Source organism: Hyposmocoma kahamanoa, unplaced genomic scaffold (genome assembly GCF_003589595.1).
Source record: "Hyposmocoma kahamanoa isolate Upper Pololo Valley unplaced genomic scaffold, ASM358959v1 160, whole genome shotgun sequence".
Classification (NCBI taxonomy): Eukaryota; Metazoa; Arthropoda; class Insecta; order Lepidoptera; family Cosmopterigidae; genus Hyposmocoma; species Hyposmocoma kahamanoa.
Window position 1 is genome coordinate 2,086,123 of NW_020653575.1, and position 18,166 is coordinate 2,104,288.

The 18,166-nt window shown below is 35.7% G+C and overlaps 1 protein-coding gene across 2 annotated transcripts in view; it reads left to right on the forward strand.

Moving 5' to 3' along the window:
- LOC113225384 (aldo-keto reductase AKR2E4-like) overlaps positions 1 to 18,166 on the forward strand; it is a 76,853-nt gene that overhangs the window by 17,794 nt on the left and 40,893 nt on the right. Inside the window, exons 1-3 of one of the 2 annotated variants that reach the window (XM_026457679.1) lie at positions 13,360 to 13,422; positions 16,242 to 16,328; positions 17,118 to 17,288. In XM_026457679.1, the coding sequence (XP_026313464.1) occupies positions 13,378 to 13,422; positions 16,242 to 16,328; positions 17,118 to 17,288 (303 nt within the window). In that variant the 5' untranslated portion in view covers positions 13,360 to 13,377. Of the gene's footprint in view, positions 1 to 13,359; positions 13,423 to 16,241; positions 16,329 to 17,117; positions 17,289 to 18,166 lie in introns of those variants that run through there. The other variant, XM_026457678.1, reaches the window with a different exon arrangement.

Below are 18,166 nucleotides of genomic sequence, written 5' to 3' on the forward strand. Positions count from 1 at the left end.
TGTCTTTATATCGTCGTCTTAGAGTGAATACATCGTATGTGATTCCTATGTAGTTTTTCAGGACGAAGATAAAAATGTGGTGTAAAATGTAGTAAACGCAATAATGTTTGTAGTTAGCATTTTAATTAGATAAATTGTACCACTTGCAGATACTATATTAATTTAATAATATATTTGAGCAAGACGTTTACGAAGACGTTTAAGAAGTTTTTCTTCAACAAAAATCAGTAAAAACAAACAATGTGAAAACGCGTATGCGAGGTTTCACTCTAAGGGGTCGATATGGACGATAACACACCAGGAAAGGGTGCGGGACAACATACACGGAATCACCCTCGTCGTGCTCCCAACCCGACACTTTATTTCAGATGACAAAAATTTAACGCGCGTTGTCAATCGTACGTTTTGACATTCATACATTTTAGGTACACATTTGTCCATTTGAACAATAGACACTGACGGTGTACCTGTTCAGATGACCGCGCGTTATCGTACACTGGAAGTGGTTGCGCGCATCGCGCGTTGTCTCTCGTTATCTGAATGATCCAACGCGCGTCGATGCGTGTCAGGTGTGCGGCTATCTGAATCTGAATCTGAAAGCATTCACATTAGACGCTTATAGAAGCGTTGGTGTGGCATGGCACCATTGAGGCGCTGCTGCCGCGCTACTGTCGTGACACACGCGCGCTACTTTTGTAGTTGCAATAGTAAAGAAAAAGTTACTGAAGTCCTATACACGCGTGGCTGCCGCGCCACTGTCGCGTCACTGCAACTCTTATACAAGCGTCTAATTTGCAGGCGCCCTAAGAGCGAACAAGACGTTATGCTTTTTGCGGTGGACTTTTCTCTCTTATTACATGGACATAAAGCGTTTTCTGATTGTGTCGATAAGTTTAGTATGATGACCGCCAGTAAAAAGATATAGAATGCTTTGGAAGCGTTATACACAGCTTACACAGCTACGGGCGTTCCCCAGGGAGAGGTTCTAGGGCCTAAATTTATTATGTTAGTATGTGTGGCGATCAGATTACTTCGCGCTCACTTTTACGCGCTAACATCATTACCCTTGATAATGATTATGTCATAACAACAAACGATTTTACTATTCATAGACATAAAGACTATCAGAGCCAAATCAACGTCAAATATGAGATCGAAACAGCAGTGGTGGCACCCATCAATCAGATTCTCAACCTGGCAATCGACGAAGGAAATGAAAACAAAGATGAAACTGATGCTGAGCGAATGCAGCTGTTAAAGGAGATTAATACAAAATTGAAACTTGTGAAAATGGAGGAAAACTATGGAAGTGAAGAAAAGTTTTCTGACCACGACATACACCACTAGAGTTTAATATACAGCATTTTAGCAATAACGATCGTTGTATTTGTCACGTGAACCTATTGCAAGATTCGCGGGAGTTGGAACACACCGCCAGTGACGACCTGCTACTGCGCCGTCGTCGCCGAGGCCAAGGGCTGCACTGAGACCAAGTTCGAGTAGAATTCGTGATCGTGTTTGTAGTAAATAAGTGAAAGCTAGTGACAGTGAATATGAAATGAAATAATTTAATACGGACAATATTAAACCAGTGTTTCGTAAATTAATGTTTAATGATGATTCTATATAGATAAATTTACTAACATTTGGATTGTTTTATCATTTCTATTATTACTTCATTACTAACATTTTTATAAATATGGATGGATGCACTCCATACATTCACGAACTTAGGGCGCATATTGCCTCCGGAACTATGTTCGATGTAATCGAATACCTTTAACGTAAGCGTTTGGCGGCTCGCGCCGCCGATCGCCTGTACTTTAAGTGCATTACAATAAGTCGTGTTGGTCGGGTTCATTCATTACATTACTTAACATTTAACATAACATAATTTTAACTATTTTGGGCAATAAACTCAAACCGTGTTTCTACGATCAACAACAACAATCACTACTACCCCGAACAGTCCTCTTTTGTTTCTTATAATAAGTATATATTAATGATATAGTTGACGCAACTAAACATAAATGTGTAATGTTTGCCGACGATGTTTCTATAATAGTGACTACCAAAGGTAAAATCAATATTGACATACATAATACTGCTAATTTAATTATACATGACTCGACATGAACAATTTGCAAATAAATTTGACTAAATCTAATTTAATAATTTCTTAGTAAGGTGTATATACCTTAATAAGAAATTATTATTGCTATGAAGAATTAAATATTGACGACCTAAGCGAAACCACATTTTTAGGTTAACAATCAAACCATTAACAATCAAATTGGAACTCTCACATCGAAAACGTTAGTGAAAAAATTAACAAATTCGCCATTGCCTTGAAATGTTTGCGTAATATGACATACAACCAACCATGCTTACTACTTATTACGCATAATATATGGTCTCAACCTTACGATATGGATTTATTAAAATATTTCTAGAATTAGTAGGAATGTGTCGTCTACGCCCGATAACCTTCCCATAATTGGCAGCTTCAAAACAAGTGCCGATCATATAAGTAGGAGGATTTTTTTAATGACGTCATCACGTAGCAATGTATGTCATTATATAGATACGTAAACTAGCGAACGTTTATTCAATGAAAGTGTTTTACATTAACAACGTCGTGTTGGTACTATGGAGTTTCATATCTTTGTCGCTTATAAATATTTACTACGTAGGAATTATGTGTAATATACAACAAGTACTTGCCCTAATTTTCGCATTGGATTACAGTCGAGTTTTCTCAGTATCTGAAGAATAGGTTGCAGAATTCGTAATTTGTTTTACAACCTTTCAACGCCCTCATGTAAATGTAGGACAAGGAATACTGAAAAATATTTGAGTGGTCTGAAATGACACTCCCATGGGCGGGGAGGGCATTGGACTGTCCCGGGAAATTAAAATCCTTGGCCTTACGGTGTACGACAAGCTCACTCATAACACTCAACTCAACTGCCTCGGTGGCCGAACGGTTACCATGCCGGACTGCCGCGCAGAGGTCCCATGTTCGATTCCCGGGCCGGGAGAAATATTTGTATGGCCTACATTTATTTCTCTCGTGAGTTTGGGTGTAATTTGTGGTTGTCTATGTGTGTGTCCGTGGCACTCGCGACCCAGGGTTTCCCTAGTGCGGGGCTATGTTGATTGTGAGCGTTATTATTGTAAGCGTTATTATTATGTAGCAAACGGCTGCCGTAAGGCCACTAACTTGTATTAACAGTTAGTTCGAGCCGCCAAAATCAGTAGGGGACCCGATGGCGACTGACAGGGCAGCGGGCAACGCGGCGTGTTTTTAAATCGCTGAGCAATTTCTAAATTTAGGGATAAATGTGAATTTAATAGCTATAAAGCTACGAATTTTACAGGTTCTCTGTAGTACTTATAGAGAAATATATTTATTTATTTATTTAGGACAACTTACAAAACATACATAAACAATTGGTCAAAACAGTAAATCTCGGGTTTTTATGTTGTTTCATTTATAAGTTGCCACGGCACGCGTTTATACATAAAAAAAAGTTAAAAAAGTTAAAGTAATTGACTACTTACAAATTAACTGTTTAAGGTTAATGTTAATGTATTAAAAATTATATATTATTCTTAAATAATTCGTTTTAACTTTTATTTCAGGTTGTTTTCAGTATTTTATAATTATAATCGAGTAAAGTACATCCTGTACAAACAAATTAGCATATTCTTTAGATCATATTCTTAGTAGTGTCGTTTAAATATATATTCTTTATTGCACTAAATAAATACAACAGAAATATTAGATTAACATAAAGTGAGCAATGGTGGACTTATCTCTAAAAGAGTTCTCTTCCAGCCAATCCAAGGCAATGACAAGAGATAATAAGAAAGAAATATAATAAACAAGAATAAATAAATAAGAATAAAAAATACCATTACTTACATACGTATTATAATGAATCATAATAAATGGCATCAATAGGTATATAGCGTAATATACATATACATAAATATATACACATAGGTATGTTTGTGTATATTTTTTGTAAGACCTTCATTTGATAGTAAATACCTAAAACATTTGATTTAGCTTTACAATCCCTTAGTACCACCGCAGCTTGCGATCTGTATCTAATCTCGCGAAATGTGTTATCTTTTTTGTTACAATCGCATGTTTCTAATCATTATTAACAGCTGAAGCGAAAATAATTCATAGCGTTATCACGGACGTTGCAAAATATCGATTTCAACAACATCAATATAATTTACCCGCGCTTTAGGTAATTAATTTACAGATTCAGGGATTATTTTACGGAAAACCATATTATGCAAATTGAACATCAACACGCAGCAGTACGAATGCACACACTACACATAGAAATGTTTTTGTATGACGAATGAGCGGCAAAAAAAAAACGATTTTTAAATTTAAATTTTAACTGCCTCGGTGGCCGAACAGCCCAGCATGGGGCTGCCACGCAGAGGTCTCGGGTTCAATTCCCAGGCCGAGAGAAACATTTGTATGGCCTACATTTATTTCTTTCGTGAATTGGGGTGTAATTTGTGGGTGTAATCTATTTATGTGTCCATGGCACCTGCGATACAGGGTTTCCTTAGAGCGGGGCTATGAGTGTGTGAGAGAAAAACAAGTCGTGCGCCTGGTTTTAAGCGACCATATAACATTTTATAATTCTCCTACTTTTATGACTTTTAAGCATAAAACAGTTATATCGACTAATTCTGTTCATTTTTTAGAATTTTTAAGTCTCTCTCCAGAAAAGTTGTCATTTTAAAGATGTGGCCATATCATAAGGGTGCGATGTTTTATGTGTAATTAATTTCAAATTGCTTTCACAGGAAAATTTTGTAAATATTTATCTATATTGTTTGAGATGTTTTGCCTTTTATTTTAATTATTTCGTGATTTCGGAGGATGTCATGCACAGTGTGTATTACTTAAAATTTAGGTAAATAGGCCTCTGTCTCTAACCGCCATGACTATGTTTGATTTGCGATAGTCAATATATGTTTTAGGTCGCTGCCCCAATATACCTAACATCCAGAAGTACTGACGATAATACTAAGTGAACATAAAGGTTTTTGAAATATGGAAAAAAGCTAAATTTTTCACTGTGTCTACGGCAAAAATCGATACATCCAATGAACACTATGTCAACTTAATTTTTGGACCTGTCCTGTTTTTATTTTGTTTTTTTTTCTTAAAATTAGTCATTTTTTTAAAATTTAAAAAATTCGTTCTTTTTTCCACTTTTGTTTTTGTTCTCTTTTTTTCACAATATTCGATGAGGATAATATTAGTAAATGAATATGGCTGTTTATAAAAATAACAGAATAATATCAAAAATAAAATTGGCGTACTGTTCATTGGAGGTGTCGAATTATATAAAAATTTGTAGTTGGTAGTACAATGGACCATCACTAAAACAGTCAGTTATCTGTTTGTTTACTTTTTGGGTAAATTGGATTGAAACAGACTTTAGTAAACATATCGTAGAGTAAATCTAGTTCATTATTGTACTCACCTATTTATATATATAATTATAGAAAAGTATACCCAGATAAAATTGATTTATCTAGCTAGACAAATTGTTTTCACACTTTCAAGCCAAACCCACTATTTTTATGTTACCAAAGTAACACAAAAATAAATCGATGCTACAAAACATCATTCGCGAATCGATTTATTTTCGTAATCATTTATAACGATTTTTTTTTAAATAGCCGTAATTTGCACTTTCTCCAGTGCAACTTACAATGCATATTTGTATAGCGTTTCCTATGCATTTAAATGTTTAATTAAGTATTATTGTCTCCTTAAATGGTTATCGGTTTCTAATCGATACGTTGGTCCACTTCCGGATTATTGTATAGTGACGTTTTGAAGTGAAAGTTGACAGTTATGACTGTATGCTTTTCTATACAACCTATACAAACTTAACTTTTGAAACCTAATTTCGTTATCGTGTAGGTGTATTCTACAGCCTGCTGGACATTGTAGTTTCAACCGTTCCTATCGTAAATGCATAAAGTTGACCGCATGCAGCCAAGCAGCACATCAAGCTACACAATGACGGATTTTCTTCCGATGCACTGGAGGTGATCGAAATTCGAAGAAAAGTGTATAGCTTGATGTGCTGTTGACTGTAAAACATGAAGATGGGCCAGCGCCATATATTTCTAGGCAGGTTTTGTTTATAGTGGACCTCTCTATCAACCTCTTGGTTATCCAGGAAAGGCACTATAACCTGTGTGGGCAAGCCCGCAAAGACCATTTAAGTCAGGTCCTAATCCCAGATCAGCCCGTTTTGCACGGACTTCATCTGGTTCTCAGAAGGCTACTGCTTTAGGTTAGCCGCCACACAACACGCAAAATAGGCGCCTTGACGTCGAGTTGCGGACACCAGCCCGTTACACCCAGTACCAAGTACCAAGTAGGTTAGCCGCCTCGGGTGCACGTACAGCACCCTCACCATTTTCCAGATAGATACCTACTGGAACTGTAGGCACGGTCGACTACCAAATCTCCTCATTGGTGGCGGAGCTGTAAGGCAGGGTTAAACAATATGTTAGAGACATAGTACTACAATTGCTGTAAACACTACAGAAGCATTAAATTCCGCTCCTCTCATGCTATTGATCTCATAAAGAAAAATGTTAATGTTTGTGGCAGTGTATTTAATTTTCATCATGTTAACCCACAAGACATCATTAATGATTTTAAATCTATACATGTTAAAAAAGCTGAAGATCTCTGGGGGCATATTGACTAAAGTTATGGACTCAATAATATGTCTAATTTCCCCACATTTAGCTAATGCATTCAATAGGTGCGTTGATAAAGGTATTTTTCCCGATTTGATGAAATACAGCAAAGTTATTCCTTTATTCAAAAGCGGTAGGAACGTTGATCCTAGCAACTATAGGCCTATTTCCATTTTACCAGCTTTAAGTAAAATATTCGAAAAAGTTATGTTAACTCAATTAGTGTCTTATTTCGGTAGGAATCACATTTTTCATAGTGCACAATATGGGTTTACTAGTGGTAGATGGACTGGCGATGCGGGGATAGCGCTACTAAAACATATATTTGATGCTTGGGAAGGGTCCCAAAACGCTATTGGGGTTTTCTGTTACCTCTCAAAGGTTTTTGATTGTGTGGACCATATTACTCTTGTTAGGAAGCTGGAATATTACGGAACACATGGCAAGGCGTTAGAACTTGTCTCGTCATATCTTAATGGTAGAATTCAGAAAGTAGACGTAAATGGAGTGATTTCTTTGGGTTCTCCGATAAAAATGGGTGTTCTTCAGGGCTCAATACTTGGACCTTTGTTATTTCTCATTTATATTAATGATCTACCATTCGTTGTTAAGAACCTTTGCGAAATAGTATTGTTTGCTGACGACACATCCTTGATTTTTGAAACAGACAGACATGACATTAACTATGACAATGTTAACGACGCCCTCTCAAAGGTAGTTTATTGGTTTAATGCTAACAATTTATTGCTCAATGCCAAGTGTGTTAAATTTGAATTACCTAATGTAAAATCGACTAGTCCAATCATAGAAATAAATAACGCACACACACACTCAATAATAACGCACACACTCAACATAGCCCCGCACTAGGGAAACCCTGTGTCGCGGGTGCCATGAACACACACATAGACAACCACAAATTACACTCAAACTCAGGAGAGAAATAATTGTAGGCCATACAAATATTTCTCCCGGCCCGGGAATCGAACCTGGGACCTCTACGTGGCAGTCCGGCATGGTAACCGTTCGGCCACGGAGGCAGTTATAAATGGAGAAAAGTTGTTGTGTTTTTTAACTGTGACTGTATGAGGAAATCCGAAACTGTTAAGTCTTGTTTTGTGAAATATCATTTTGTCATAGTAAATTTTGTAGTCAAGCAAGTTCACTGAATTTGTTGATTTAAACAATGTTTTAGTGTTTTTCTGGAAAATATAATATATACTGTGTGTTTTTTTTAACTGGGACTGGTTTTTCATACAAAATTAATATAGATATTATATTAATTTTGACCAACTTCTGCCGTCCTGATTGTTTTCTTCAATGAAATGATCCTTACATGAAACTGAGTCGATAAGCACGAAAAAAATTTATAAATTTTATTAATTTTTATTAACAACATTTATTAGTAGCAGTAAAGATCCTTGTGAAACAGTTCGTCCAGGGAAGTAATGCTACCTTACCTATTTCTGCCGCCAAACCGTAATGTGAGTATTACTGCGTTCCGATTTCTCCTTTTTACTACAATGAATAAAGAAAAATAGTTGTTACCAGTCGGGGAAATGGCTGTTAAAAATCATAAAAAAAATTGAACACAAAACACAATCAATTTCAAAGCATGGTATAAAAGCTACAAGAAAAAAATGTCAACCTCTGAATTGAATGAACAATTCAATGGCACAATATAAGATCCCCTGAAATTTCCACCCCAATAAATGGCAATATTTGACGTATAGTAAATTCATTGCGGTTCCAGCGTGTTCTTAAAAAAAACCACAAAAAATGTTCTTAGAGACGAACTTTGTTAGCCATCTACTTCTTCCAGGAAGTCTACAAATACGAATCCCTTGGACGAAGATTCGAAGTTCTGCGCTTACCTGGACCTTACCACGGTCCACGTCTTTTGATACAGCTGAATTATTATGTTTTATATTATTCTTCAGCGATGCAAAATAGACTATAGGTATATCGCCCTGCTAAAAAACGTATATAAAACAGTCACGATAACAGTACACCATCAGCACAGCTCAACGATTATTCCAATATTATAGATATTCACCAACGCACTAGAAGATTTGTTCAAAACTCTAGATCGGAATGGTCTAGGCATAAACATGAACGGGCAATATCTCCATCACCAAAGATTTGCGGATGACGTCGTCCTGCTCACGGAATTATCAGGAAACCTCGAGGGAACGATCAATGACCTCAGTCGAGCATCTTCAGATATGGCCTTAAGCTAAACTCTGATAAACGAAATGATGAGTGTTGGTTCATCAGCGGACATATTTGTGGGAAACGGGCTGGTTGAGAAATAGAGGATTACATCTACCTCAGCCATGAAATCTAACTCGGCAGGGAGTCATTGAAAAGAGAAATCGACAGACGTATACAGCTCGCTTAGGCAGCTTTCGGCAAATTAGACCACGTGTTCCGGGCAAAAATCCCTGAATGCCTCAGAACCAGAGCATACAAGTCTAGTAGTCCAGTGCGTCTTACCGGATATGACCTACACTTGCGAAACATGTACTCTGACTGCGGTGTTGATTCATCGCCTCAAGATCACCTATATATTTCTGCCGATACAAGTGTTATTCACGGTTTTTTTAATGAATTTAGAGTACGTTTTTTAATGATATAATAACAAAGTGTTTTTTTTTCGGTGTAATTAATTACAGGAAAAGTAGAAAATCGAAATGAAACTTATATATATGTTATTAATTGTTATTTTTGATTTAGTTCTTAAAAATGTTTGAATTTTCTAACTACCCCAGCCATGTAAAATAACAATTTCTAATTATCGTTGCCATAAAATATTTGTGTCTTAATAACTCGAAAAGTACTTTGTCTATTCTAATGCCATTTAGACATTTTAATAGCTTAGATTAAGACTGTTCAATGTTATTATTTATTTATTTAAACACTTTATTGTACCACAAGGTAACTTACAAATTTTCAGAAACAATTTTAAATATTTGTGTACAAAGGCGAGCTTATCCCATAAAGAGATTTCTTCCAACTAACCTTTGAAAATCTGAGAGGAAAGTTGGTTTTTGGGGTGGCACTAAAAATAGATAAGTAAAGAAATGAAATATACTATACTCAATAAATACACAGATAAATTTAATAAATCAAATGTACATACGAATATATATATATTAAGTAATGTTGATACATTAATACATACAAAGTCTATAATAAATTGAATGTACAAAATAAAACTATAAATAAATATATAAAATGTAAATAAATATTTCAAAAGCTCTAACATGTGGAGTCTGAACAATCCAAAAACTTCAAAAGAGCACCCTCGAAAACCCGAACCGAAGGCGACTGTCTGACCTCGACCGGGAGAAGGTTCCACATACGGGCAGCATTTACTGTAAACGAGTTCGAATATTTTTGGGAACTGTGTTGTGGAAGGACGAGGGACAAATTAGTGCCAGAACGCAGGCGGTCACCCATAGCCTGACGGTATTGAAAACGCTCACGTAGATAGCTAGGTGAAGTGGGATGGAACAGGATTTTATAGAGGAAGCATAAAATGTGAGCATTTCTACGTAAACGAATAGGCAACAACTTCAACTCATCTCTAAACTTGGAAATGTGGTCGTACTTTTTCAATCCAAACACAAATCTGATACATTGATTTTGCAGCCGCTCCAATTTATTAAGAAGGTCCTCCGAAAGATCAAGATTTGAGACATCACCATAGTCCAGAATAGGAAAAAGAAGAGTGCGTATTAGCATAAATTTGGTAGACAGAGGAAGAAAGTACTGCATCCGCTTGAGGGAATGAAGTGATGCAAAGATTTTACGACTTACATCGGCGACATGCTCCGACCAAGAAAGTGTCTGATCCATTATGATGCCCAAATTTTTAACTGAAGTGGAAAAAGGAATAATGGTGTCATTCAAAACTAAATTGGGCATCACCATAGACTCAAACTTGGAGATGGAATGGCGACTGCCAATAATTATGGCTTGGGACTTTTGTGCATTTAAAAGAAGTCCGTAGTTCTTAGCCCATACCGACACCTTTTGTAGGTCGGAATTCAATGTGCCGATAGCAGTAACTACATCTTCAAGACGGGCTGCAGTATAGTTTTGAAGGTCATCGGCATAGAGATGGAAAGAAGACGTGAGTGATGATGTAATTCCACCGATAAAGACCGAAAAAAGTATAGGTGATAAAACCCCACCCAGCCGTAAGGCTACACCAGTCCGAGTGCATGTCACCGGTCTTTACGAGCTGGGAACGATCAAATAAATACGAACGAAACCAGGATTCGGCTAAGGTAGGTAGATTTAAAGTTCTAAGCACAGCAAGAAGCAAATTAAAATCAACAGTACTGAAAGCACTGCTGAAATCCAATAATAATAATAATAATAATAATAATAATTGCCGGGAAATACCGCCTCTCCCATTTAAAAATTCAAAATTAATCTTTTAGGCCTTGGGAGAGGCGAGAGTTTAAAATAAATACGATAATAATAATAATAACGCACACACTCAACATAGCCCCGCACTAGGCAAACCCTGTGTCGCGGGTGCCATGGACACATACATAGACAAACACAAATTACACCCAAACTCACGAGAGAAATAAATGTAGGCCATACAAATATTTCTCCCGGCCCGGGAATCGAACCTAGGACCTCTGCGTGGCAGTCCGGCATGGTAACCGTTCGGCCACGGAGGCAATAAATTGAGGACAGTAACTTTTTTATTTTCTATATTAAGACGAATGTCGTCAGTGATTTTCACCAAGCAGAAACTGGGCTATGGCCCGCTCGAAAACCAGACTGCAGATGGTTGAAAATATCGTAACGTAGGAGGTTGTTAGTGAGTCGATTATGGACATAGTGCTCAAGGATTTTGGACAATACAGGAAGTATGGAGATAGGGCGGTAATGGGAGAAAGAAGAAGGATTTGATTTTTTAGGGAGAGGTATTACATGGGCTTGTTTCCATACAGTGGGAAACACACCACTGGAAAGGGAAAAATTAAGGATATGAGCAAGGATAGGAGCTACTAGGTCCTGTATTGGAGTGATGTTAATGGGTAAGTCTATACTTAAGCGAGAAAAAAAAAATGGATACGGTACATGGGCTGAGAACACTAAATTGTGAGGATGACCGAATTACAATTGCGAATTAACATGACTGTAAATGTTCGAAATTCGAAAATCGAATATTTTTATGGAATCCATTATTGAAGGACATTATCACCTAATGAACTTTTTATTATAATTCGGTACAAAACACAAGAGTTATACAATACAAAATTATGGACTGTAATACATTTTTAAACAATTAATATTTTTAAAAGACCTGTAATATGCTTACATTATCGGTATGGCGACTACTAAATTTGAATTTATAGCTTTATCTAATTAATTTTTATTTCGCAGCACCGTGTTGACATGATCGTTAAAATACTTACCTATCTAAATCATTATGAACTTCACGCCACTTGAATAAGGTCATAATAAAAATGAAACTTCTGAGTTCATGACTTATTTTATTTCAAAATCAACTCTAGAGTCCATGGGTAATTTTGTTTATAGTATTGTTGACATACTTATTATCCTGTCACCAATCACCATGCTTTGTTTCTTGTGGCCTGTGGCTTCTATATTCCACACAAGTCTTAACAGGTTATTATTCTTAGTTTCCGATAAATATGGGTCCACTATGCGCGCGACAATATCTTTCCTATTTCTCAGTTTCAGCTACAATCTTTTATATAATTTTAAAGTAACAATTCAAGATCAAAAACATACGAAAATTACAATTGCAAATTAACACAACAGTAAATGTTCAGTGATGAAACTTAACAATAAAATATTACGCAATCGACCATTTGTAACCGACTTCAAAAAAAGGAGGAGGTTCTCAATTCGACTGTATGTTTTTTTTGTAAGTATGTTACGCGATAACTTCGGTATTTCTGAACCGATTTTCATGATTCTTTTTTGTTGGAAAGAGGGTACCTCCATAGTGGTCCCATTTCATTTTGAAGAAAATCATCCATCTCTATTGCATGGCTGATCACGCATTAATGTTTATTTTTATAAATAGCGCCTAAATTTTACTTAAGGAGCAATTATTTTAATGGTTGGTTTTGCTATTCTCCAATTCAAGGCGTTTTTTTCTCTCAATATACTTTGAGTAGTGAGAACCGATTTTTATTATTTTTATGTCAAGTCCTGTATAGTGGAGAACTAGGGGATATTTCAATAAAACTTGGTAAATAGATGTAATTTCACGTACTTTTGAGGTCGGCTTTTTTTAGTACTCTGTACTGAGATTATTATAGAATCCGATATTGAAGGTCATTATCAACTAAAGAACTTTTTATTATGATTCGGTATAAAACACAAGAGTTATTGTGTTTCAATGATATTTAATATATTATTAAAATATAAAAGTTAATAATATACACGTTTTTAAACAAATCATGGCAATATTGAACATCTATGAATATCGTTATTGAAACTAAATACGTGTAAAAACTCAACAAAACCGATGTCTGAGTTTCATAACCGCGAGACGTAGTAATCAATTTGCATTTGCCGGAAGATCGACCTCCGGCACAAACGTGCAAGATGGCGTCTACAAAGGTCATGGTAATTATTTTGGCTGTTGTTCGTGTAAGTTTTAATTCTTTATGTTTTAAATAAATGCAAGTATTATTTTTTTAAACATTATCTTCATTTCTGTTAAATTCTCTGTTCCTGATCACGTTAATAGATTAAAAAAATACCTTTTATTGTAAATTAATATTTTGGGATCAAAATCGCGTATTTTGTTTTTAGGCTTGTCTGTCATGGCTGACCGAATGATTGACGTGATTTAGATGCGAAAAAAAATTTTTCTTTTCCGAAGTGCCTAATTGATAAAAATACATATATTTTATTTAGGAAAGGAAACAATTTTTTCGGATCTAAATATATTTATTTTTTTCCAAACAAACCAATGTTTAGGCTCAATAAATATATAAGTTTACGCGATTTACATCCGAAAAACATCGTTCATTTTAAAATTTTGTTTTTGGATATGTGCGCATTTGACCGCCATCTCACCTGATGGAAAGTGACGATGAGGTGGACGATGGACACCTAAATAATGCTAATTCACTCTTGCATTGGAAAAGGTCAAGTTATAGCGTTCAGAGAATAAGTCTGCAGGCAGGGATTTCCACCCCATAGCGGTTCGCCATATAAAGTATAGAAGCGTTATTGTGATTTAGTAATAATAATTTATATCGGAGTTAGTAACATGTAACTTAAATAATAATTACGCGTATTTTAAATTTAAGCAAATAACATCAAAATCAAATTAAACTGGTATAGGTTCAAGAGCACGTCAAGTTTGATTTTTATGATTGGAATTCATCTCGATGCCGCTTGATTACAAGTAACAACGTCCAAAGTGCAAAGCATATGTCCTTTAGACTGTACCAATTTTTTGAAACAATTATACAGATAAATAATATTTTTTGGTATAGTGTTTCTTGAATACGTAAGATTCCATTCTTACCTTCGTAAGAATGCCTTTTTAGTCAATTAATTACTACATAGATAAGTGATTATCAGAGTTTTTTTAATGATACCAAGTGAATGACGGGATGAACAAGCCGTGCGCCTGGTGGTAAGCAACACGCCTAACCATAACAGTTGCAGTGCTACCACACCCCGGACACTCCATACTACGGTCGAATACTACTACATACAGCAAGGCGCTATTTGCACACGCGCAAATGTGTGCGTGATGTGGCAGGGTTACCCATCACTTGTTCGTACTATTACGTTACGTGGTCAGAGCGGAAACATAGCGAAAATTCTGACGCGAATCTGTTATCTACAATTCTATTATAGAATCCTAATAATTACACATGTTCATTACGTATTTATATCGATATAATACTATATTTTTCATTAATTCACTAACTAGATACTAATATTGAAGATTTATTTAAAAAATATATTAAAAGCACTTTGGACAGGTAGATACCTTTAAAAAAGGTAACCAAAGTATTTGAAACTGCGTGTCCAATTTTATCATTACCTAGTTAATAATTAGGTATATTCACTACGTAATATTTATCGGCAAAAAAAATTGAAAATTTGAGAACCCTTGTATAGCTCACGAAGTTATGGCGTCTTATTAAATTGATACAATAAATCTGTATTATATATTACTCTGCACTAAAGAAAAAAATAACTGAATGAGTCTCAGACATAAGTTTATTCACTTACTACGTTTCATCTTTCAAAAAACCAAAGAAACTCTTCTCTTTGTCCCGATTAGATGATTATAAACAGCCGTATACAGCACAATTCACGACCATTATAAAAAGTAACATAAAATGATGTTATATATTAACGTACAAATTTCGTAATGAATAAATGAAAACTATATTCAAATATCAAAGCCGTCTTAGCACGAAAACGGCTCGCCGACAGCTTTGTGCTCGTTCAGTCAATGTGACCGTCAATGTGCGGGCCATGGTGCAGTATCTAAAGCTAGGGAGGAGCGGAGAATGTCCGTTCTCATTACTTATTTGTTCTTTGATGCTACTCACAGCTTTGGGCGCCGCGCAAATGTGTCTCGTGTTGGATACAAGCAACCTGCACCTGGAAACGAATATTCTATTTAGATACAATTGATATGAAATCGACACAGACGCCAGTTGCGCTAACAGGACACAGTGGCCGGTTGCGGCGCTCTTCTGTCCTTTAACACCTTTAAAATACATTTTATGTTACACAATTTTAAGTCTGTTCTCCATATTCTATTTTGAGGCGAGGGGAGCTGGTTTGGTGTTGAGTCATCAAATGGACAACCTTTCAACTAAACCATGTCGTATTACAAGCAAAACATACATTTTTTCCCCGAATTTAAAATCATATATATATGTATGTATATATATATTTATATATTTGTCGGAACCTTCATGGCTTAGAACTGAATTTTTAGACACCAGTTGGACAGATTTAGGGATCGTGCAAAGCGATTACGTTTAAAGTAACACTGTATATTTTAATCGCTTTGAAATCGAACAAGAACTAGTACTTTCTATTAATTTGAACGATCAAAATGGGCACTAAGCGAAACGGAGGACAGTCAGTGACGACGACTACACTGCGTCACGACCCGATAGAAGAGTGTGTCCGATCGTGCTTGCCAACAATGTGACGACTCTGTCGAAGCGCGGGAAACGTGCGGACTACACCGCTAGGTGGCGCGCTTGCGTTCCGTTTAGTGTCAGAAGGTTCACAACCTTCGGAAAACGTGTGACGTCCCCAACTCGCATCGAGGCAAAATCCTCACCTAAGAGGAGACACATGCCCAGCAGTGAGACGTATAAATGTATTGATGTTGATGAAACCAACATTTCAGACTCTTACAGGCCACGGCTGACTTTAGATCTTTTAGATTAGATAACAATTATTGTATATTGTTTCAGGTCACAATGAGCAGTGTCGAGGTTCCGAAGATAACATTGAATGATGGAAACCAAATTCCTAGTTTAGCATTAGGAACTTATGGATCGGTGAGTTATTAGACAAAGCAAATGAAGAAAAAACTTTACCTGTTAATATTGATACAAAGATCGAACACACACAAAGAAAAATTCTTTCGATCCGGATGGATTCGAACCTGCAATTGTTTGCCAGATCAAGACCACCGCTCTCCCAACTGACCTTACGAATTCCTCTATATGCCTATGTTTTTGAGTTTAAACGGCTGGTAACAAAGCAATATGATAATGGAATTTATAATTTGAAATAAATATTGTAATCAACCATATCTATGTACTAGCCTCAGATTACAAACCTATTGTTTGAGGTACGAGCGTACTAGATGCGGCATTTCATACACATGCTGTGTCTCACTGAAGGGCGATTCCAGCACAACACTTCATAGTTGTATCAAACAAGCTGTCGGACGCAGATGCAGTCCAATTTGAAAATTAATGTACATAGGTGTGTTGATCACATTTCGCTATTTGGCTAATCGTAAGAACATAAGTTTAAAACGGGATTACCCATTGATTTGGTAAGCAATGTTGTGTGTTTTTTTATTAATTTGTGTAGGTATTATAATCACTGTTAATCGCGAAATGTTTTGTATTGAACATTATAGTTTCTGTGAATGTTCTTGTCTACAGTTGATTGAAGTCTTTGATTGTAATAAGTTTACTCGTCTATTGTCATTTTGTATTATAACACAACATGAAGTCTGAAAATATTCAAAACATACTTCTCCGTTGACTAAGCAACAAGTTATATACAGCAACAAGTAACAAGGATGAAGTTAGTTTTTTTGTGTCGTTTTCCAGGACAGGGACAGAGCAAGAATGCGACAAGCGATCAACTGGGCTGTAGAAGCAGGGTACCGTCACATTGACACAGCATCTATGTACCGCAATGAAGTTGAGATTGGGCAGGGCATAGCTGATGTAGTTAACAAGGGCCTTGTGAAGAGAGAGGACCTATTTGTTACTACTAAGGTAAGGACTGGACACATACCAAATAGTTCAAAGATATGCTATAAGTCTGGCTGAAGAAAGAGCTGGCGTCATTTCAAAGAGCGTTCAATTAAGCATTGCATATAGATATTTATAAATAACGGCGATGATGATAAGATATTAACATAAAAGTGCGTAAAGGCGTAGTGTGGTGCTGGTACGCGAGATAGCTGTAAAACCTTATTTAAAAAACTAAAAATATTGTCCCTTCCTTATTTATATATATATATATATATATATATATATATATATATATATTCGATATATGTCAAAAAACATAGGTATTTATTTACTTCAAAAAATGTTCCTTTTTTAACCCGATAACCCTATCGTTTAGCCGGACATATACACACTACATGTTTTTAAAGGAATTGCTATAACATGTGCGTAAAATTATATAATGTATTACCTGACAATATAAAAATGTTACCTACGTCTAGATTTAAGAAAATGCTATTTGTATTGCTTGTGACAAATTGGTTTTATAATGTAAATGAGTTTTTCACATTTAAATTTTGAAGCCTGCGACCAGTGAATATCGTTGCCGGCGACTCTCTACATTTATTGCTTTGACACGCGTACCTCTTTTTTATTAAATCATAATTTTTCTTTGATTATGTTATTTAATTAACAAAATTTAATTTTATAATGTAATACGATATGATTTTAATTATATAAGTAATATACTGACTATACGTAATAAATGCGAACAATATTTGCCTAAGATATTTGCTACTAATATATATGTAGACCAGTTACTGGCGCAACTCGCTGAACCATAAGTGTAATCTTAAATATGTAAACTGTATTTACCGTGTATGCTTACAAATAAATATATCTCTATCTCTCTCTCTATCATG